Raw genomic sequence first — 24456 nt, 5'->3', positions numbered from 1 at the left:
ACGGCAAATCTGCTGTAAAGGACCTCTTTAAAGTATTAATCAAAGCAAAGATGTCACTTTGAGGACTAATGTGTGCCTGACCCAAGTCAAAGCATTTTTAATTGCCTCATATGCATGTGAACGCTGGACAATGAACAAGAAAGACTGAAGAAAAACTGATGCATTTGAATTATGGAGTTGGCATATAATATTGAATATATCATGGACTGTCAGAAGAATGAAAAAATCTGTCTTGGAGGAGGTACAGCCAGAATGCTCCTTAGAAGTGAGGATGCCGGGACACCTCCTCAAGCACTTTGGAATGTTATCAGGACAGACCAGTCCCTGGAGAAGGATATCATGCTTGGTAAAGTAGAGAGTCAGTGAAAAAGAGGAAGGTCCTCAACGAAATGGACTGACACAGTGGCAACAATGGGGTCAAACATGGCAATGATTGTGAGGATTGTGCAGGATAGGGCAGTGTTTTGTTCTGTTGTTTATGGAGTTGCTATGAGTTGTAACTGACTTGACGGCACCTAACAACAACACTAAATTTATTAACCAAATGTTGTCATAGAAAACATTTTTAAGTGCCACAATTCTGGCTGAAAGACAGTTTCTTTTGTTTGAATCATTCCAAAACCTGAGAAATCATCTGCCTGAATAAAAAAAGATGATGTTCATTTCAATTAATTTATTAGAGATTAGCCATGTGCCCCTTCTTATTACCAATTCTAAACATCTGCCACAAAGCAGATTTTGTTCAGGACATTATGAACAACTGCATCATTCATTACCGGGTGAAATAAGTATAATACCACCAGGATACCACACTAGGAGCAACATCTATTTCCCATTAAAATGTCAAAAATGAAACGCGTACTACACGTGCACATGAAATGAAGTGAACAGAACGCTTACTCAATGTATAACCTAAAAACTTACCTCTTTTACCTGCTTGTATAAAATCGGTAGTCAAGATAACTAGGGAGTGCAGCTGATTTATTCTCACCTTCATTTCCACTTTGAAATTCTGTGAACTTCCTCTCACTGAAAGTGGCCATATAGTTTCTCTTCAATGACTACAGTCTCTCTTTAACAAAAATGAATTATTCTTTGGGTTTTGTGGTCATTGAGTAGATGCAATGAGTGTTAGGGCTAACACCCTCAAAGGTGTTATATCCTTGTGATCTCCCAAGCAAGCAGGACCCACCCCAGTCCCCAGCAAGTACTGTGTTCTCTGCAACCTTCTAAGAGAGAGAGGGGAGTGCAATCCAAGACCCTTCCTCCTCATGTAATTCTCAGCACAAGCAACTGGGCTGGAGGTGGGGTGGTATTAAGGACATAGTTAGCTGCAATGATTTTTGCAACAAAGACAAGGAACAGCAGTCGGGAGAAGAAAAAAGCAAATCCATTCCTTCAAGTAATTCCTGAAACAGAGATTTCAGTGATTTTAAGGCCAAGACCAAGACTGGTTTCAAGAAAAGGTTTTCCATTTAGGGTGCCCACCCAAAGAAAAGAGCTGAAAAGGTCACATTGAAGTGAAAAAGCAAATTTGTTTAATCAGGTTTACTCCCCCTGAAAAAGCCTATGAAAGCTTTAACAAACCTAACTGCGAAGTTAAGACAGTGGAATATAACATTTTTATTCAACAAGTGCAGTATTTGGTGATACTGTCCCACTCTACATGACACAGTCAGGGGCTATGGTACTGTGGGAGTCTCGGGGTAGTGCAGACAGTTAAAGTACTCGGCTAACTGAAAAGTTGGGAGGTTTGAGTCTACCCAGAGATGCCTCAGAAGAACGGCCAGGCGATCAACTTGTGGAAACTTAACCACTGAAAACCCTATGGAGAGCAATTCTACTCTGAAACATATGGGGATGGCCATGAGTCAGAGTCAACTTGACAGCAACTGTTTTTTCCTTTTTTTATAGGATTGCTGTGAGTCGGAATCGACTCAACAAGAATGAGTTTGGTTTTTCTTTTTGGTGTATGGGGAGAAGAAAGAACCTTGGTGGTGCAACGGTTAAACGCTCAGCTGCTAACTGAAAGGCTGGCCATTCAAACCTACCCAGATGCTGTGCAGGAGGAAAGACCTGGAAATCTGCTCCCACAAAGATTACAGCCTAGAAAACCCTATCGGGCAGTTCTACTTTGTCACGTGTGGTCCCTACGAGCTGGAATCAACTTGGTGGCAACTAACAACAACAACAACATGGAGAAAGTAAGCAAAATGGAAGGGAGGAAAAGATAAAGCCAGAAAATGGAGGGAAAAACAGAGTCAAGCAGAAGTGGAAAGATAAGAAGTTGGGTTGGGGGGAGACCAGTCATGGAAGGATGGGGGAAAGAGAAACTACAGCAAAAGCAGAAATAGCAAGGAAAAAAGGGGAGTGGGAGAGAAAAAGCCCCCTCCGTTTTGAGCTATAAGCCCACAGTTCTCCAGGCCCCATGGTTTGATACTTCAACTCTGGGTTTCAGAGACTGATCCCTTTCCCGCCTAGACTGCAGTACCCTCTTCACCATGCCTACCCAAATCCTAACCCTTCTTAATTCTGACCCTCTTTCAGAGGCTAACACAGCCTCTAAAGCCAGTCAATTCTGCCAGGCAGCTTTCTTCCACCACTCTACCCAGAGTGATCAATCTCTCTTTATACTCCAGGAGCACTCATTGGCAAAACTTATTTGTCATTTGCTCTTCATCTTGTTAAACAACAATTCAGGTATCTATGTCTTACCTCACCAATCACACTATACAACTCTGGAGAATGAAAATTTTGCTTCTTTGGATTCCTTACAACGGCCACTATGGAGCTTTGCATATTGTTGATATTCTCAATATTTATTATTGACTGGTGAAACGTTAGCCACTGTTCATAATATTTTAGCTAACCAGTAGAAATAAAAACAAAGATGTTAATCTCAGTGATTAGGATACTCATTTACAACATTGTCCTCGAATTTTTTTAATTGATCTAGTTCTAACCAAGCTCCCAAAGCTATAAAAATAAATAATCTCATGGGTAAAGCAGAACTACAGAGTCAAAAACCATAAGCGGTTGGAAGGAACTTTTGAGACCCTTCCACTTCCATCATTTTGCCGAGAAAGGGAGGAACGTGGTATAATGAAAACAGCATGGGCTTTGAGGTAAACCCTAGGCTCAAACATGAGGTCTACCTCTCAGTGGATATGTGATCTTGGATTCTTTACTGAACCTCTCTCTGCCTGAAGCAGCTGCATCATTTAAAAAAGTGATAATAATACTTGCCTTAAAACGTAACTGAATATAAGTGAGACAATTCATACCAAAGTATCAAGTATAGTAAATGACAAGTAGTGGGTTCAATGGCTACTTTGCTAGTAGATGGAATCTTTTAAGTACAGGGAGTATGTTCTATTTAACTTTGATTCTTTGGTGTCTAAAATATAGGTTAGTAATTCTCTTGTATGAGGAAATGAAGATCTAGAACTTGACCCCAAGGCCAAGAGCTAGCTGGAGTCTGGAGTCTGGATTGAGTTTCAGAGCTCATCTAATCCAGTGATTTACAAAGTGTCATCTGAGGATTTCTAGGCATCCCCAAGACCTTTTCAGGGACCTGTGAGGTCTTCATGAGGCTGTTTTTACTTCATATACTTCAACCAAAAGTAGGCTTTTTCCTTCAGGTACTTCAACCAAAACAACGTATCACAACCAACTGAAGGTAAGAAGCAGGCATGAGACTGCAACTCCCTTCTTGTAAGCCAAATGCAAAGGATTTATAAAAATGTAAAACAATTCAACTCTTCTAATTTTTTTGAGGATTTTGGAAAAAATAGTTATTTTTCATAAAAATACGTCATTTATGTTAATATGTAATGGGTTATTGTTATTTTATAATGAATTGATAATTATTTTTAAAGATTTCTGTTGAAATTTCTAACACAATAAATACTGATGGATGTAAGTAACATAAAAGCTCTTGGGGGCCTCAATAATTTTCAAGAGTGTTAAGGGGGATAATGAGAAGAAAAAGTTTGTGGACCACTGATCTGATCCAATTCCTTCAATCTGCAGAAGGGAAACAAAGGTTAGCGGAGTGAACTCCCTCACTTGACAGCATCAAGCTTCTGAGCAGCAAAAGACAGACCGGGCCTCAGCTTCAACAACTGAGCTTGAACTACTGTCATGGTATCAGAAAGAGAGGAAAACAGGTTTTGGTGAATTTATTTAAAATCTTCATCCTAAATCGAGCTTAAATTGCCAAAGTAAACAGAAAGAGGAGAAAACTTACTTGGAGAAACAATTCAAACTTTGAATCAAAGTTCCAGTTTTTCTGAGAATATTTTATTTCTCATGTGTATTTCTATACACTGGGCATATTCTCACGCATTTTAAAGCAGACCAAAAAACCCCATTGTCGACGAGTCGATTCTGAGTTATATAGCGACCCCATAGGGTTTCCAAGGTTGTAAATCTCTACGGAAGCAGACTGTCACACCTTTCTCCCGAAGAGCTGCTCGTGGTTTCAAACCACCGATCTTTCAGTTATCAGTTGATCGCTTTAACCATTGCACCACCAGGGCTCCTTTTAAAGTATAACTTTCAAGAAAGATGATATATGATTGGTCAGTAAAGGTTCCAAATATATACAGTATCTGAAACCCCCTAATGAAACCAATATTGGCCCCCAGTGTCTAACTGAAAAAGCAAGTTCCAGAGTCAATGTAGAAGTCTCGATTTAGCTGAAAAGGTCTGAGCTTTGGACTGAGGTAGACCTGGGTTCTAACCTCTAAGGCTTGGTCTCCTCATCTTTAAAAGAAGGACAATAATTTTACATCTCACGGAGCTGTGAGGATTCAGTAAGATAAAGTGTTCAAGATAGTGTTGAGTACAATGCCTTTCACAAGCTTTCAGCATCTGCTCATAACTCTTCAAATCCCTCCTCTAAACTTCTAGATTATGACTTACTTTTGGGCTGCAGTGTCAATGTAAATGGAAAGTGACGTAACGCTTATGGCAAAAAGGTAATCCTGAGTTTATAAACTGTTAATTTTATTGAGGTGGTGTCAATTCCAACGTAGAGGGGAACAGATGATGGGCCATGTTACACAAAAGTTACTGCACCTGTAAAGAAGTACGCTGGCTTAGGAAACACTTACTGCTGCACAAGTGACCTAGATACACAGGTGTGCTTTAATAAAAAGGTTGAGTGTCTTCAAAAAATGACCTTTTTTAAAATTTTTTCCCCTCTCTCTTCTGCCTTTTTCTTCCAGCAAAGTATCAATCCCAGGACCCCCTGAAAACTAAATAACCTCTTCAGAGCCCTCCAACACACAATTCTATTAAACTAGCTTAAGGTTTATGGGCAGAAGTGGGGGATAAAGTACCCAAACCATTTCCCATGTGTAATACAGTAAAAATGGGTAGTCATGTGGCTCAGCTATGTTCCAGGAGTGCCTAAAGACACAAGTTCTGAAAACTATATATTAAGACACATTCAAGTGTGTAGCCTTCTTTCAACCCAGAGAGGCAGCATCAAAGAGCATCTTGTGTCTTGTATGTCAAGCGAGTGTGCCTGAAACTCTCCTTAGTTTTGTAATTGACTGATATGGATATTCCTTGCCTCTTGCCTCAATCCTGCGATCGAATCACTCTGTCGAAACTCATTTTTCTCTATCAAATTTTCAATAAAGAAATTCACTCTAGTGATTTTATTTTGTATGGAAAAGAAAAATATTTTTAGCTGAGGAGACCAAAGTCCTTGAGCACTTTACCTGAAGTAACAAGCAATATGCTACTATTAGCCACATGAAGCCTTTTAAAGATCACATATGATCTTATACTGTTTTTAACTTCATTCAAATAAAAAACAGCTCCCTCCAACTAGCCAGAGTAAAGCTTGGATACATTTCCTGCATCCTTAAAACTGTAACTGATCCCAGTAGAGCTGTACAGAGCTTAAACAGTTCACTGTGCTTGTGGTCTCACATTTGCTTTGCTTTAATTTCATATCATACTAGCAACTGCCCAGCTTCATTAACTCCTTAGAAAATTTCTGTACTACAAGAAACACCACGCAAGAAATATTAACATACAGCAGTGTTCTTGAAGTAAAACTTTAATGGAAGTCTCCAGAAATGAATCCTTTTCATTAAGTTCATACGTTAAGCCCAAAAGACATTGTAAAGTAAATCTACATTTGAAATACTGTTTCTGGTCATTGTGTTAGAAAGAGTACTGATTAAAAAACCAATAATTATGGAGCACCCTTTTGGTAGACACTATGGATAATTTCAAAAAGGATATACTCTCTGTCATCTAGGAGTTTACAGGGTATGTGAAATAATAAATGTATACAGAACACACAAAAAGCACCAACCTATATAGCCAAAAAGAAAAAAAAAAAGTCTATGAAGAGTTTGGGAGGAAAAGTCACTTCTGCTTTTGGTGGTTAGAAAAGTCTTCAGAGAGGAGGTGTCTTTTGGGGTGAGCTCGAGGGAAGGGGAAGGCAGACTTCAGGAGAAAGCAAATGTTAGAAGAAGACATGCGTGAAGTGGGTCACACGTAAAATAGCAGGCTGGAAAGGCAGCACTGGAAAGACAGAACTAAGAAATGGAGACAGTTAATTTGACTGGTGTGGGGTTTATGCAGAGAAGCAGCAAGAAATAATGCTGAAAATAGCATTTTAAAAGTACTTAGTTCATCAAGCACGTACTAACGGCAGGCATTGTTCTAGCTGCAGGCAGTGCAGAGGTCAACCACACGGGCCAAGTTCCTGCGCGCCCCCAGCCTACCTGATGGGGCAGGAGACCTACTAGGGGGGAAATAAACAGGTGATATAATGGCGAGGGACTCGGTGAAGGGATCTACTCTAGATCTGTGGTCAGGTAAAGTCTCTCTGAAGAAGGCATATTCTGAGCAGAAAGAAAAGGTACAAAAAAGCCATCCTCCTGCCGAGGGAAGAGCAATAGTAAAGGGCCTGAGACAAGAATAAGCTTGGATCCATCAAAGCATTAAAAGGCATCCAGGATGGCCAGTCAAGGGTACTAGTAAACCCTCTGAAGGAATTCAATAGAACTCCATCCTACTGTTGTAAATACCACTTTCTTTGTATAATGTTATCTGAACCATCTTCCTTGGAGATACAGTGGGAGGAATTTCCTCACAATGCTCCTTCATTTTTTTCCCTATTTCACCCACCTACCCACCCACTGCCAGAGTGTGAGCCCCATGAGGGAAGGGAATTTTGCCTGTTCTGTTCACTGTTGTATTTCCAATGCCTAGAACAATGCTTGGTACATTGAAGGTGCTCAGTAAATACTGACTGACCAAATAAATGAAAGGACGGTTTGAATGAACATCACTTATCGCCTTCTCCTGAGAGTGGCCCAAAATGAGAGGCAAGGTTAGGTGAAAAGGAAGAGGAGACAGCTTCAGAAGTGAGTTAGAAAGTCTACCTACAGTTTTAGTCTTAAATTTACACCACTCTCTGCAGTGTTTTAATCATTCTCGGGAAAAGGCAGTTCCTGTCTTCTGCTTGCTCAGTTTAGCAACTTCTGTCTAAGTGTGAGCACAGCAGTAACTCAGAAGCAGCAGCCGCCACACCAAGTTACCCCATGTCTTCAGAAACTCCCTCACTCTTGCTTCCTTGGCAGCGATTGGCTGGGACTTCTTACTCCAATCCTACTTCTTTCCACTAAGCTAGGCTGCTAAAGCGGAAGAAATACTGTTAAAAAAAAAAAAAAAAAAAAAGAAGAGAGGGAAATACCTCTTGTTTTGGGGGACTGTGCCTACCTTTTCTCTGTCTCCACATATAAGTGAATGATCATTTCTTGTTCATAGTTTATAACATTTCCTCAGGTCCCACTGCACCTTCCCCCAAACCAAAACCTGTTGTCATCAAGTCAGTTCTAACTCACCAGTGACCATATAGACCAGAGTAGAACTGCCCCATAGTGTTTCCAAGGCGCAGCTAGCGGATTCGAACTGCTGACCTTTTAGTTAGCAGCTGACCTCTTAAACACTGGGTGCTTTATATCTTACCTTGGTGTAAAAGGAAGCTAATTCCCTTCTAAAATACTTTCTGCCCTTTGTAGACTAGGATTCACCATCTTCTACTTCTGATATAGCTTTTCTTTATTTAGGGGTCTCAAACTCAACTGTTTTCACGGGCCAGACATGAGTGACGAGGGTCAGGTGTAAAACGGCAGCAGTGATGGGGAATCCGGTGAAATAGACTGCGCATGTGCCCTCCAAAGCGGGAGCTGCCACTGCGGCCCCACAAAGTGATCAGAATGCTCTGCTACAGATGTTGGCCCTCTACTGCTGGTACATGGCCTGGACAGCCACTTTCTAATGGGAACATAAGGCATAGAAGGAGAACTTCTTGTCTATTTAAAGTTTATTCCCTTATATATCAATCTTATATTCATCCAGAAATAAAACACAATGGAAATCTCAGAAAGCTGCTGTTCTTCATTGACAGGAAAAGAGGTGTGTGGTCTGTGCGTGCGTGCGTGCAAGTGTGTCAGAGAGAGATATTATGGGGTGGGGAGGGAGAGGGAGGAAGAAAAAGGAGGAGGAAGGTGGGAAGGAGGAGAAGGAGAGAGAGGTCAGGGATGGGAAACTACAGAAACTCACAGGACAGTTTCCCGGTGAGCAAAGGGGAAGTCAGGAATCCTAATCTGAAACAAGTAGGAAGGGAAGCAGGTTATGAGTAGAGGAGGAAAAACAAAAGGAGCCACTGAAGGGGAAAGTGGCCTGGGGACCAGGCCTATCATCTACTTCATCTGGCTCCTCTCACCGGGAATTCTGTCCTTCATCCTCACTGGCCCCAACCCTGCTGCAGCAAGGGTCCAGGCACAGAGGTGTCCTCTAGACCTCAGTAATATTAACTGCCACCCATGGAGGACAGGGCAGGGCTTGTCACATTATAACGCCAACTGCCACTGGCCTCCAGGAGGAGGGTCTGATCCTAGCCTAAAGGATAGTGCTACAGGCTTCTGAAAACACAGCCTCTATATGCTAGGCCTACTGGAGTCCCTGGGTGGTGTCAACAGTTACACGCTTGGCTTCTAATCCAAAGGTTGGAGGTTCCAGCCCACCCACAGGCACCTCGAAAGAAAGGCCTGGTGATCTATTTCCGAAAACTCAGCCATTGAAAATCCTATGGAGTACAGTTCTACTCTGACACACATGAGGTCGCCATGAGTCAGACTAGACTCAACGGTGACTGCTTACTTACTGGGTTATTGAAGCTTTAGGAACGCTAGTTGCAATGGGACCCTAAGAGCACTGTGCTGCTGTGTGTGGGCTGTGTGGTCCAGGAGAGCCCCTCCCTAAGGACAACTGGACTGCACTAGCACATTGATCTGCCAGCTGGGAACACAAACGAGATAGGCAACACTTCATGAAAACATGACATGAAATAACTGATAACTGGATTGTACACTTTCTACTGGTGCTGCCACCACATAGCCAGGGCTTATGAAGACTGAGGACAGTGTGGGTTGAATTCACCTTCCTCACTAATTGGCTAATACCTCGAGTCCCCTCAGAAATGTCTCGCTCTTGCTCTCTCTAACCAAAGTGCTCTCAACTAAGAAAATAAAAGGTTCGTAACTATGAAGATAGTAAAAGATCACCCCAATTTTTTTCCCCCGTTGGGCTACTACTTGAAACAATATAAAAATTCCTTTAAATAGACTTTTAATTTTAAAATATTTGCAAGACTTAGAAAAACAGCATGACACTGAACTTCATTTCAGAAAAAAAAATTCGGAAGAAATTTCATTACAGGCTTAAATGGGCGTTTTAATATGTGTACTGAATTGATAAGAAATTTGAATACTTGCAGTGATCTGTAGCAATATATGATAAGCTGTTTCAAGATAAAATTGAATAATTAATCATTTAATACCTATTTGAAAAGTTTTGAGTTTATAATAAGAAAAGTTCTAAGCTAATTTAAAGTATTAACTCATATCTTCACCCCCAATGTTTAATAAAAAACCAAAAAGGATGTTTGCCTTAATTATTTCTAAAGGATAGTGCTACAGGCTTCTGAAAACACAACCTCTATATGCTAGGCCTTTCCTCTACCTCCAGAAAAGCTAATGCATATATGAAGAATAAGATCTTTGGGAACTTTTAAGATTCATTTCACAGTTGAAGGCAAAGACAAATGATCAGCTATTAAAGTTTTATTTCTTTTTTTTTTTAAAATATATTAATGCCTTTGTTGGAGTCCCTGGGTGGTGCAAATGATCAATGCATTCGGCTGCTCACCAAAAGGTTGCCGTTTCGAGCTTACCCAGAGGTGCCTTGGAAGAAAGGCCTGGCAATCTACTTCTGAAAAATCAGTCACTGAAAACTATGGAGTATGGTTCTACTCTGACTCGTGGGGTCACATGAGTCGCAGTGGACTCGACTGCAACTGGTTAATGACTTTGGTAATGAAAGCAATGCATTCCAACATCACACTGCTTTAATGTAAGCTCCATCCCCCAAATTTGAAATGATAGTTTTTAAAGCCCCTTAGAGACTGAGGGATTAATGGATTGTTTGGTTCATTTATTCAATAATTCATTTATTCAGCAAATTATTTATGGAGTACTTACTATGCCCCAAGCATAATGTCAGATGCTGGAAATTAAAAAGGATTAAGAGATAGTCGGTGACTTCAGTGAGGAGGTCCAATGAAACAGGGAGGGACACGGTCACCTAAGACAGCTGCCAAGGCTGATCAGAGGGGGTTTGAAATTGTGGGGGTTAGTAGGAGAGTGAGCAAGGATCACACCAGCCACGTTACCCTGAAATGAGCAGCACACATCACTCCCTTCCACAAAATGCCAGGTGGCGTCCCTCACTTTCGTGGAAGGGAATGGAAGCACAGGTAATGGCTCAAAGACAGTGCAGGGACATGTTCAGGAGACACAAATGTCACAGGTATTTGCAGGTAATGGGTGAGGCATGTTTCATGGTTCGCATCTCACTGGGGTTGCAATTGGTGGCTGTACCTTCCTCCTGAAGCCGTCTTTTTCCTTGGGTTCTGTGGCACAACATTCTCCTGCCTTTCCTCCTTTAATTACCACCTCTATAAATGAGTTCAGAGTCCTGGTGGTGTAGTGTTTAAGAGCTACATCTGCTAACCAAAAGGTCAGCAGTTCAAATCCACCAGACACTCCTTGGAAACCCTATGGGGCAGTTCTACTCTATCCTGTAGGGTTGCTATGAGTCAGAATCAACTAGACAACAACAAGGTTTTTTTTTTTTTTTTTTAAATGAGTTGGAGCCCTGGTGGCACAGTGGTTAAGAGCTCAGCTGCCAACCAAAAGGTCGTCAGTCTGAATCCACCAGTTGCTCCTTGGAAACCCTGTGGAGCAGTTCTATTCTGTCCTATAGAGTCGCTATGAGTTGGAATCAACTCGATGGCAATGGGTATAAATGAGTTCAAAATTTATATCTTCATCCTGGCCCTTTCTTTAAACTTCTGACCTCTATGAACAACTGCCTATTTAGTATCTCCTACTGGGTGATGTTTAAAAGGAAATAAAGCTTAGTATGCTCAAAACTGTTCAAAATGTCCTCACGCTTTCACTTCCCTTGCTCCCTACCTTACCACGCCCTTCCTGGAACCTGAGGCAGAGTCCTGGAGTCATCCTTGACACTGACTTCTCCCTCTCCTACAATTCCTAACAACATCTAATCCACCGGCAACTACTGCCAATTTCACCTTCTCATGGTCTTTGCATTTCTCTCCATTCCACCATTACTACCCGAGCCCGAGCTTCTACCTTCCCTCACCTGGATTTCCCTCTCAGCCTTCTATCTGGTCTTCTGCATCAGCTCTGACTCACTTCCAGGCTATTTTCCTTCCCACATTCAGAGGCATCTTTTTGGGAAACAAATCTCGAAATGTTAGCCTGTTATGGACTGAACCATGTTCCCGAAAAAGTTACGTTGAAGTCCTAGCCCCTGTACCTGTGAATGTGACCTTGTTTGGAAAATGGTTTTCTTTTATCATCAGCTAAGTTAAACAAGGCCAGACAGGAGCAGGGTCAATCGTAATCCCTTCTGAGTGGTGTTTTATAAAGGGAGAATAGACGCAGAAACAGAGTCACACAAGGAAAGACAACACGTGAGGATCTACCTAGAAACCAAGGAATGTCTACAAGCCAACGGAACACCCAGAGTTCCCAGAAACTGAAGGGGACAACGAAGGATCTTTGCTGGAGCATTCAGAGAGTGCACGGCCCTGCCTACACCCTGAATGTGGACTTCTAGCCTCCAGAACTGTGAGAAAATAAATTTCTGTTGTTTAAAGTCACCCACTTTGTAATATTTTGCTATCTCAGGCTGTCATGGATTGAATTATGTCCCCCTAAAAATGTATGTATCAATTTGGCTGGGCCATGATTCTCAATATTGTGTGGTTGTCCTCCGTTTTGTGATTCTAATTTTATGCTAAAGAGGATTAAGGTGGGAGTGTAACACCCTTACTAAGGTCATATCCCTGATCCAAGGTAAAGGGAGTTTCCCTGGGGTGTGGCCTGTACCACCTTTTGTCTTACAAGAGATAAAAGGAAAGGGAAGCAAGCAGAGAGTTGGGGACCTCATACCACCAAGAAAGCAGTGCCAGGAGCAGAGTGTGTCCTTTGGACCAGAGGTCCCTGCACAGAGAAGCTCCTAGTCCAGGGGAAGATTGATGAGAAGGCTGATAAGAAAGAGAAAGCCTTCCCCTGGAGCTGACGCCCTGAATTTGGATTTTTAGCCTCCTTTACTGTGAGGAAATAAACTCTTTGTTAAAGCCATTCACTTGTGGTATTGCTGTTATAGCGGCACTAGATGACTAAGACACAGGCCTAGGAAATTAAATACACCCCACTGCTTAGAACACTTAACAATGTTCCCATTGCTCTCAGGAAAAAGAATCCAGCCCCTGATGGGGCCTCCAAAGCCTACAGGATCTGGCCTCTAGCTCTGCTCCAGCCTCCCATGCTCCCCTCCATTCCCACTGCTCAGGCCGCACTGCCTTCCTCTCACTTGTTTGAAGGAGCTATGTCCCTTCCTGCCACTGGGCCTCTGTACATGCTAATCCCTCAGCTTCTATCAATTTTCCTCCCCTTATCCTTCCTTCACCTGATGGCGCTTACTCATTCCCAGGGAAGTCTTTCTTGCCTAGATCAATTCCTCCCATTAAACGCTCTCAAACCACTTCACCTTTCAGTATTTACTACAATTATAATTTTACTTACAAGATGCTTTAATTTCTGTCTCCTTCATGAGACTGTATGTTCCAGGAGACAGGGACTGTATCTCCACCCCCCCCTTATTATTTTAAGACCACTGCCTAGAACATTGCTGGCAGTTAATAAATATTCATTGAATAAATGCAGGATGAAGCACACATATGCATTCTGATTTTACTTGCAGGACATCCTCTGTAACTTGGTAGTTTCCCTAAAGAATACAGGCTCTATCATAGCACCTCACACTGAGCTCTATTTATTGATGTAATTTGACCAAAAAGCTATATTTAACTTCCAAATGCTTCCTGGGAGTAGTCTACTCCTATGAAAAATGCAGCCCTGCCTTGTTCTTTCCAGTGGAGAGAAAACCTAAAAAAGGCTGGATTGGAGTTGAGGACAAAAGTTTTAAGAACAGGGAAAAAAATTTTTTGTTCCAATAATTATGTAGTATCATAACATTTAACTACGTGAGGCATTAGCAACCAGTTTTTGCTGTTGTTGCTTCCATGTTGTCTCCATCCCTATTTTCCAGAACAGACAAATGCATACAAAGGTTTAGGTAACCTCTTCTTTTTTTAGTTTCTTATCACTGTTGAGTCAGTTCCAACTCATAGTGACCCCATGTACAACAGAACGAAACACTGCCCACTCCCGTGCCATCCTCACAATCATTGTTATCTTTGAGCCCACTGTTGTAGCCACTGTGTAAGGGTCTTCTTCTTTTTCACTGACCCTCTACTTTACCAAGTATGATGTCCTTCTCCAGGGACTAGTCCCTCCTGATAACATGTCCAAAGTATGAGAGACGAAGTCTCACCGTCTGTCTTAGTTATCTAGTGCTGCTATAACAGAAATACCACCAGTGGATGGCTTTAACAAACCGAAGTTTATTCTCTCACAGTCTAGGAGGCTAGAAATCTGAATTCAGGGCACCAGCTCCGGGGGAGGAAGGTCCTTGTCATCAATTTTCCCAGATGGAGGAGCTTCTCAGCACAGGGACCCTAAGTAATAAGGACACACTATTCTCCTGGCCCTTGTTTCTTGCTAGTATGAGATCCCCATGTCTCTTTGCTGGCTTCTCTCTTTTATATCTCAAAAGAGATTGACTTAAGACCCAACCTAATCTTGTAGATTAAGTCCTGCCTCATTAACATAACTGTCTCTAATCCTGCCTCATTAACATCATAGAGGGGTTTACAACATACAAGAAAATCATATCAGATGACCAAATGGTGTACAATCACACAATACTGGGAATCATGGCCTAGCCAAGTTGACACACATTTTTGGGGGACACAATTCAATCCATTAACACCATCCTTGCTTCTAAGGAACATTCTGGCTGTACTTCTTCCAAGACAGATTTGTTCGTTCTTAATATTTTTTATTTATTTCTCAAACTCTATGTTATTGCTGGGTGCCACTGACCCTACTCCCACTCATCGTGACCCCAATGTGACAAAGCAGAACTACCCCATATGTCATGGTTTGAATTATGTCACCCAAAAATGTGTGTATCAGTTTGGCTGGGCCATGATTCCTGGTACTGTGTGATTTTCCTATATGTTGTAAATCCTGCCTCTATGATGTTAATGAGGGAGGATGGGTGGCAATTGTGTTAGTAAGGCAGAACTGGATCTACAAGACTGGATTGTGTCCTGAGGCAATCTCTTGAGATATAAAAGACGGAAGTGAGCAGAGAGTTGGAGGGACCTCATACCATCAAGAAAGCAGTGCCGGGAGCAGAGCGTGTGTCCTTTGGACTGGGGTCCCTGTGCAAAGAAGCTCCTAGTCCGGGGGAACACCAACAGAAGAAGGCCGACAGAGAGAGAAAGCCTTCCCCTGGAGCTGACGCCCTGAATTTGGACTTTTAACCTACTTTGACTGTGAGGAAATAAATTTCTCTTTGTTAAGGCCATCCACTTGTGGTATTTCTGTTGCAGCAGTACTAGATGACTAAGACCAAATGGTGGACAATCACACAATACCGGAAATCATGGCCTAGCCAAGTTGACACACATAGGATCTTCTCGGCTATAATCTTTACAGAAGCAGGTCGTCAGGTCTTTCTCCTGTGGAGCTGCTGGGTGGGTTTGAACTGCCAACCTTTTGGTTTGCAGCCCAGTGCTTAACCATTTGTACCACCAGGGCTCCTTCCAAAAATGCTATAATGACATTAATTACGCCAAACATCAAATATAAGGTACTTTCCCCTAAGTTTCGTTTTTAAAGAATTCTTTCAATTTTGCACTTTTTGGGAACCTGTGCATTGTGTTTAGACACAATTAACAGTTAATAGACATACTAAGAAGATTAAATGGATCGTTCAAATTTCCGTAAAAACAAAATCAAATGCAGGCACACCAAATGGCACTAATAGAGATTCTAATTTACCCACAAACTCTTTTAAAACAAGGACCCTCCTTAACTATTTTTTCTCTTGGTTTACAGAACTTATTTTAAAACAGACTTATTATTTGATAATTATCAGCTGATTATGGAGGAAAACAAATAAATTAAAACGTGCGTATCAGTTGTCTGGCTTCCCTTCACATTTTTGGTGAAAATGCACGCAGTACTATCATTCTTTTTGAAAAGTTTCCAAAAGAGAGGTCACTTTGAGAACCAAAAACCAATGGTCCTAATTTACCTTGGGACTAAAATTGTCCTTGTGGTACACCACATTTGGGTAAACTGGTATTCTTAGGTGAGTTACTTCTGGGGTATCTTGGCACTATGTGTCTGCTTTTAATTTTTTGCAGTGCTTTTCTTTTATTACCCATCTACTTCTCATCTGCCTCTTGCCCTACTGAATCCTCTATTTTCATATCTGTAGGGAGAGCCATCTGGTAGAATACGGCTGTGGTTACTGTCATAATTCAAATGCGCCTTCTAATCTGAAGCATTCCTTGACCCAACAATTATGAAAAAGTACACGGACAGAAACATAAATGAAATGTGTAAATGGTGAATGCCAACAGTATCAAAATGTAAACTTAAAATAGGAAGGAATTCATGATTAGAGAAAAATCTATTTCAGTTCTTTCAATCTTTCTAAATGCCACATAAAACTAAAAATGTTTAACTACAGAACAACATTTTGGCTTTTTTATGATTGCAAAGAAGGGTAATTATGATTGTCATGAAAACACACTGAGCAGCTGTATACTGTTAACAAAAGAACCACTATATGAACGCTTGCAAAAACTGGCACTTTATACATTCACACTTCCTAGAAATTAGATAGTCTTCCCAACTGGAGTAGATACCAAAAGAGAGATTGCTTTCTATTAACTGTGGCTATGCACCAGTTCAGTTCTCAGAGCCAACTGAATCATCTTTCTTTTGGGACAATTCCCACATAATAATAAACACACACACACACACATTTATATATACTCATAGTATGCATTAAAATTCTGTAAAAACTAATTTTTAATTTTTCAAACTATGTATTTTTTAAGTGTTCAAAGAATTACAGTATCAGTAGATTCTTTCACAAAGGTACATCTGTTCAGAAATCATAAAAAAAGCATAACGAATAACTCTTCAGTTTATTTTATGAACGCTAATTAATAGATACTTACTCATTAAAGACTAAGTCTGGTGCAAAATAGAGAAATTGGCTGTTCGTATGTTTGTACGATCTCCAGCTCAAGGCAAATGATGATAGACACATCCAAGAATACTGGATTAGGGTAATTTGGTCCTCAAGAGGCAAGTTTTTAAATCCTGAAGAACAGAACAATTAATCACAGAAATACACTTAGCATTTAAGTACATCCCAGGAAGAAGCTAGTTAAGTCAACTCCAAATAGCCACCTTGCCCTAAAAGACTCAAATGGATTCAACAGTCATTTACAGAGCACCCACCATGGTCTGGCCTATTCAAGGTTTCATTTTAAATTCATCCTAAATTCTCAAGGAGGCTGAGCTGCCAGGGCAAACTAAAACTGGAAGTTCAGTTAGAGTTTCAGCATGGATGATGATTTAAAACCCTTGGTCACACTGAAAGAATATGTATTTACCTGTACAACTTGTTTCACTAAAATAAAGTGTAATTTAATAACTGTTAACACCTGCATATCTGCAATAATGGTGGAAGATTTTATCATGAGTCTGTGGTGGCTAAAAAAATATTATTCCTTGCTTCTCATAGTCCAGGATGATAGTAGACTTCAACAACATTCTGAAGTAGAATAAGCATCCTCGACACCTGACCCCCACCCTTCCCAAAGTCTTCCTTTTTGGGCTTTGAGCCCTTCTTTTGTTCCTTTTCTCACCCCTTATATTGCCAGTGGCACAGTCTTGGTGGCACAGTGGTTAAGAGCTCGGCTGCTAACCAAAAGGTAGGCAGTTCGAATCCACCAGCTGCTCCTCGGAACCCCTATGGGGCAGTTCTGCTTTGTCCTATAGGGTCGCTATGAGTTGGAATCGACCGGACGGCAACAAGTTTGGTTCATATTCCCAGTGGCATCATGTTACTCTCTCTGTAGAGTTTCATCTGGGTAAGCTCCTCTTTAAGGAATCAATCACCGGAGGCTTCACCAATCTTTTTTCTTACGGCTACTGGTTGATGACAGGCAACCTAAGGAACTGCTTTGGACTAACGAATTTAAGGGATAATGTCAGATCAATTCTAAGTTGTGTTTCTGTCGATTTCCAGTTCCAGCTGCTGTCAAATCGACTCTGACTCAAGGCAACCCCATGTGTGTCAGATTAGAAAAGTGCTCCATAGGGTTTCAATGGCTGATTTTTCAAAGCAGATCTCCAGGCCTTTCTTCCAAGGTGCCGCTGGGTGGACTTGAAACTTCAAACTTTCAGCTAGAGGCTGAGCATGTTAACCATTTGCACCTCTCAGAGACTCCTTTTGTAAATTAATAGGGGCCTTATATAAAAAAAAAAGTCCTACAGACTACAGAAATGACGAAAGTAGGAATTTTATGTACGATTAAAACAGCTGAGATGATATTTTTTTGACAGGGTCTCTTACGTGGTTAAGAGCTTCGCTGCTAACCAAAAAGGCTGGCAGTTTGAATTCACCAGCTGCTCCTTGGAAACCCTATGGGGCACTTCTACTCTGTCCCATAGGGTCGCTATGAGTCAGAATCCACTTGACGGCAACAGGTTCGGTTGGTGTGGTTCTCTTATAACTTACTTGATAGGCTTGGCTTACTGGGCCTATGCTTAGATTAGCTCATTATATGGGCTCAGCTTGTGCACTCACAAATAGAATGTATTTTATCTTACTAATATTCTTGGGATGAAATTTTCCGTTTTAGTCATCAACGTAAGAGATACATGCATTATATCAACAACAGGACACTTTACTCTGTATTCTCAGAAGAAATTAGCAATATTAACCAGATTTTTCCTACACACTTGATCAATTTGATACCAATTTAAAAATGCGTATCAGGATTTAATGGAAAGCCATCTACAATAGTACTTTTGGATATGGTGAAGTGTGTTGCCCTGAACTGTTCAGTTCAGGATGCAGACCATGAAAGGAGAGGCTGTCTTACCTGGAAGTACCTTCGCCCACTTCACGACTTGAATCATCTGTTTGCCTGCTAAGCGGTTTAGAGTGGAGAGCAGATTTTCGGCTGTATCTGGTTTTGAGCTGTCATAGCCTGCATATACAATTTCGGGTTCGATGTTCTCAAGGACCATAGCAGGGGAAGGCGTAAGTGCTCGTGAAATTGTGGAGAGCTGAGGGACCAGCGCGGTGTTCACCGAGGGCTCTGTTGCGGGAGCGATGTATGTCGTCCCCTCCTCAGGACTCTGGGGTGGCGGGGGTGGAGGGGGTCGCTGCTGCTGCGGTGGCTGTTCCTCATGAATCCCTTTTAACTTGCCCAACTTTTTTGACTTCCGAGCTGTAAAAAAAAAAAAAAATATATATATATATATATAAATGATAAGGCAAATTAAAATTATGTTTGGAATACCATGAGTTAAATTTCAATCAAACATTGCCTTATATTGCACACAACACACTTTTCTTCTAAAGAGGTCTTCTTATACCAATAGAAGCATTGCCTTTTAAATATTTTTCTAAAAGAAAATGTACACAGTCCAATTTTTATTACTTGTGATGTAGGAGAGCAAATTCCTCCTTCCCTTAATTCATGCTACCAATCTTCACTGCACGTCTGAGAGATACTCTATAAGCTGCACAGGAATCTAGCTAGTCATCTTCAGTAAGATCTAGCCTTATACTTTCTCTTCAACAAGTTTTCAGCCTAGTGGGGGAGATATGAAATGTATCACAAAATTGTATTTCAGGGCAGATAGAAATAAGGTACCATAAAAATGATAATAGCTAGAATTTTCAGAATGTATACTAATACCAAGCACTGTTGTAAAGACTTTAACCAATTTTTATGGGTAGGTAGTGTTCGGATTCTCAGTTTATAATGAGGAAACTGAGACCAGAGAGGTTAAAAAAAATCTGTCCAAGATCACACAGCCAGTATATGTGAAACATAGATGAAGAGTTCAGAGAAAGGACAAATTACTTCATATGCTAATAAATTACATATGTCACAACTAAATAGGACATGAGCTAATAACTCCCACCCATTATCCACCAAAGAGCTGTCAACAAGGATGGCCTGATTAAGTTTATTATCTTAATGGTGTCTCTGTTCCCTCAAATTAGGTCTCCCTGGTCCCTTACCTCCGCCTCTTTGGTGCTTATCTACCACTCTCCATGTTGTGTCCATGAGCAGTTGCTTGCTTAAGCATGGTATTTTATGCACGTGCAACTAGCCCCATGCTCCCAGGTACAGCGGGAACTGCTGAAACACAAAGACTAGGTGTTCCTCCTCTTTTACAGGCCACCCCCCTAGCAGGACCTTGGAAATATTACACTTAGAGAAAGTGATTCACAGATTCCTGCTGAATAAGTGGGAGAGCAATCAACCTTAAAGCAACTGCTACAAAAAGAGGGAAGAAATTAATTCCAAACTGGAGAGTAACTAGTGAATCTACAAGAATAATCACACAAACAAAAAATTCAGGTCTAAGTTACACCAACACACATCCTCTCTCTCTCCCTAAAATCTGTCCTACTCTCTCCATTTTTTAATAAAATTGAACAATTTACGTATTATATAGTCTACAAGTGAAAAATATCAAAATACTACATAGGAATTCCACTTTAGATTTTTTTAGGTCACATTATTTACAACTAGGATGATCAAATGTTTGGATTTACCCAGTACAGTCCTGGTTTATGCTCATTTTCCTAGCATGATTACCAGTATTATTCGGCTCACTCCCAAAAGTGCCCCATTTTGGACAATAATGTACTCATCTTAATTAAATCTAAAAAATAATTATGAACTTTAATAGCAATTGCTGTTTTCCCACATTTCTCTCAAGGGCTCTTAAAATACATAATGGATAAATGAAAGAATGGGGAGGGATGTGGGGGCTGTGGGAGAGATGGATGTGTAGATGGATAGACAATTGGAAAATGGATGAACAAACAGAAAAGAAAGCTCAGTGCCAAACTGAACTTCGGCTGTGGTAATAACTTACCTTGCAATTGTAAGGCTTTCAGTTTATTTTAAAATTCTTAAGCAGACACCTTCGGCTTCCCCTAACATATGTGGGGGAACTCAGAGGATACAAACTTAACCTAGATTCATGCCACAGTAATCAACTTGATTTTAAAAATAACCATTGATATTTACAATTATGGTCATCGATATTTATCTAAGAAAACTCTGCCAGTTCAGATAAAAGACAAGACACCATATAATATCTTCTACACATTTTCAAGTATTGGAACTGGGCACAAGATATATAAGGCATAATTCCTGTCTTTATAGAGTTCAAAATTAGCAAAACAATTTTAAATTTCCATTATTTCATTTATTTATAGACTCTTCTTCAATAAAAGATGGAAACAGAAAAATGTGATTTTCAAAACTGTTTCCAAGAAAAGTCAGATGTATGCTGTTCTTGCGCACTAAAGGGAAGCTGCTGCCAAGGTACTGCCCGACAGTGCTGAGCAGATAGTAGGTAACCAGGATGGTTCTGATGAATGAGTGAACAAACAAAAGAAGAAATACTCAGCAAAGTGCCTCAAAAACTAGGCAAAATAGAGAAAAAGAAAAGAACCAAATGCCTAAATAATTCAAAATGGCAGTCAATTGATAATTCACAGAGAGTTTGAGAAAACCCTTAATTACATGAATTTGTCATTTAGGGAATTAGATACCTGGGCCAGCTTCTGCATCACAGAGACTCACCCTAAGCGTCAACTGATTCATCTGATAAACTGGGATGCTGCTGCTCCCCTCTCCTATCTCACAGAAGACTAAATGCATACGACAAATGAAAACATGCTGAACATCATTACCAACATCTGAAATAATATTTCAATGTTACTTTCATTCTTTCCTATAATTTTGTAAACAGTAAAAATATTCTAATTCATTAAAATGTTCTCTTCTTCATAAAACAATATGTGTACTGACTGTTTACGAGAAACTATTTGTTCTGTAAACTTTCACCTAAAGTACGATAAAAAAAATTATTAAAAAAATGCTCTCTTCCTTTGTAAGACAACAGCTGATAAGAACCATAATTTGACTAGAAACAGTCAACTGTAATATTTTCAAATTTTATTAAAAGTGGTATTTGCTTGAAAATTAATTACAAAATTAGTATTTGTTTTAGGCCTTAGGCCTATGATGCTGTGTTTATTCTCATGGCTGATTTGAAGTCGGTGCTATGAAATATCATGAAGAGGAATGTTTAATATTTTCTCTAGCACTTATATACAAGGCTGTGGCCTGTAGCATAACCTATTGAGCAGATTATCAATGTTACTTTTAGCATTTCAGTTACATTTAGCTTTATGCTGTAATTCTGTGAATATATGTAGGGCATCTGGAATTGAGTAATAATCTACATTTATTTAAACAGCTCGAGGTAATACATATCTTAGTGTACAGATTCTTTAAGCATATTCATTCAGTATCTTTTCTAAAAGCATAGGGCTTCTAATTACATCATTAATCATACTTAGCTGCCTTTCCAAAATGTGTGAAAATTTTATATTCTTCTAATACACACTGTGTTCTGATTTCAAGCTCCTCAAAGTTGGTGAAAATGCCTATGTATTCCTTCCTATAAGGGGCCCTGGTGATGCAATGGTTAAGTGCTTGCCTACTAACAAAAATATTGGCAGTTCAAATCCACCAGCAGCTCTGTGGAAGAAAAGACCGGGCAATCTGCTCCCGGAAAGATTACTACCTAGGAAACCCTATGGGGCAGCAGTTATACTAGGTCATTAAAAAAAAAAAAAAAAAAAAAAATCCTCTTTGCTTTGCTGTCAAGTTGACTCCAACTCATAGCGACTTAAGTTGACTCCAACTCATAGCGACTCTACAGGACAGAGTAAACTGCCCCATAGGGTTTCAAAGAAGCAGCTGGTGGATATGAACTGCTGACTTTTCGGTTAGCAGCCGAACTCTTAACCACTGTTCCACCAGGGATCCATTACTCTGTCACATAGGGTCGCTGTTAGTGGGAATCGACTCAACTGCAGACACAACATCCCTTCCTATAATACCATCTCACTTCCTGACACCTATGGGTCCTCAATAAATGTTTGTTGAACAAATTTAGTTGATTTCTAAAACTTTTATGAATTTTAATAAGCTATCACATTCACTTCCATGTAGGAACTGTAGGTAAACTTCTGAGATTTTAAGATAAAATTTCTGCATTGTTAACTAAAGAAACTGAAACCCAGAGAGATTAAGTACTTTTTCAAGGCTGCAGAGCTAGTAAATAATTAGGACTAGGATTTGAATCCAGACATCTGGCTCAGAGCCCATGATTTTATTGACCTGTTTGCTATGCAGCCTCGCTTCTAATTCTTTCCTCTTTATCTAACTTATATTTTTTTTATACTTCAACAATAGCATAGATTTCACATGCAAGTGTGTAATTAAGATGTTTGCTAATTACACAGGAACATTTTTGGCCGAAGAGTCTTAATGAGTTATGTTCCCATTATCCAAACCATCAGTGAACTTAAATTTAGGGTCTTAGCACTAATTACCACATTACTAAATTAACATGGAGTAAGGGCCTTTCGGCTTGTGGTCTCATGCTCTCAGGCTGGCCAGAGCCACACTCCATTTTTCCATTGTCAGTAACAGTAGCGGTGTGTTGTGCGTGTGTGTGTATTGTGTGTGTTACATTAATGTGACTGTAAACAGTTCCTAGTCCCATTTCCACCTGGCGATGTTTCGCTCCCTCTCCTTGGATGTTATAGTATTTGCTCACTGGCAGCCCTCAGATGCCAAGTCCTTAATTACCATCAGCATCTTGGCAGTCACTTCCTACTGGCACTGCTGGGAGACAACTCTATAGATTTCTTCTGTTCCATAAATTGCTCCCCCAGGAACTGTTCAACAGGAAGGCCCTGCTTCCTGTCCTGACCGACATCCAAAACAGCAAGCAGGGAACCTCCTGGTGGGACTGTATAAAATTTTTGATAAATTTCCACTGGGATCTCAGGATTCAAAAAGGTCTTCAAATATGGCATGGCAAGGTTTCCTTATTGGTTTGCTCTACCTCCTGAGGCTGATATGACCTGCTATGTACCCCTCCCATAAACTGCTGGTGTGGTGAGTGATGGGTGAGTGAGGAATTCTATCACTCCTGCATCCCACAGTAAAATCGGAGACAGAGTCTTCACAGCACGCGCATCACTGTCTTTCTCAAGTGTGCCCAATTAATGATTCTTTTGTCCTAAAGATGGGTAATCAGGATGGTTTTTCTCCTCTGGGGTAGAATAAAACAGAGGATTGATATATGGGACTTTAAAAATCACACCATTTCACTGGAAAAACTGAAAGCAAAAATTCTGTCATTTTAGAAAACCTTCATGCCATGTTTTGAAGTTTTAGGTCTTGGCAGTAAGAATATATTAAAGAGAGGATATATTGAAATTATATTAATATATATATATGTACACATGTATATATATGCATGTATGTATATACATATATATACATACATACACACACACACACACATTTCTTTTCACAGGCCAAATGTAATGAATGACTGGTGTAAACCCACAGGGCAGTAACAGCAACCTCACCCCCTCTCTCACCTTTCTTTAACACATTCTATCTCTCTCCACCTTCAGACATTGATTTCAGCCAAGTAAGCCTGATTTCTTTTTCCCATTTTCCTCATTCTTTTTATTTGCATG

At 40.4% G+C, this 24456-nt stretch overlaps 1 protein-coding gene across 1 annotated transcript in view; it reads right to left on the bottom strand.

Moving 5' to 3' along the window:
- Nucleotides 1-24456, bottom strand: part of NR3C2 (nuclear receptor subfamily 3 group C member 2) — a 371722-nt gene that overhangs the window by 49557 nt on the left and 297709 nt on the right. Inside the window, exons 5-6 of the mRNA XM_012556240.2 lie at nt 18734-19084; nt 16796-16940 (exon numbers count right to left, since the gene is read on the bottom strand). Of these exons, the coding sequence (XP_012411694.1) occupies nt 16796-16940; nt 18734-19084 (496 nt within the window). The remainder of the gene's footprint in view (nt 1-16795; nt 16941-18733; nt 19085-24456) is intronic.

Source organism: Trichechus manatus, unplaced genomic scaffold, assembly GCF_000243295.1.
Source record: "Trichechus manatus latirostris isolate Lorelei unplaced genomic scaffold, TriManLat1.0 scaffold00059, whole genome shotgun sequence".
Taxonomy (NCBI): Eukaryota; Metazoa; Chordata; class Mammalia; order Sirenia; family Trichechidae; genus Trichechus; species Trichechus manatus.
The sequence above is the reverse complement of the archived record's forward strand: the minus strand, read 5'-3'. Positions and strand labels throughout refer to the sequence as shown.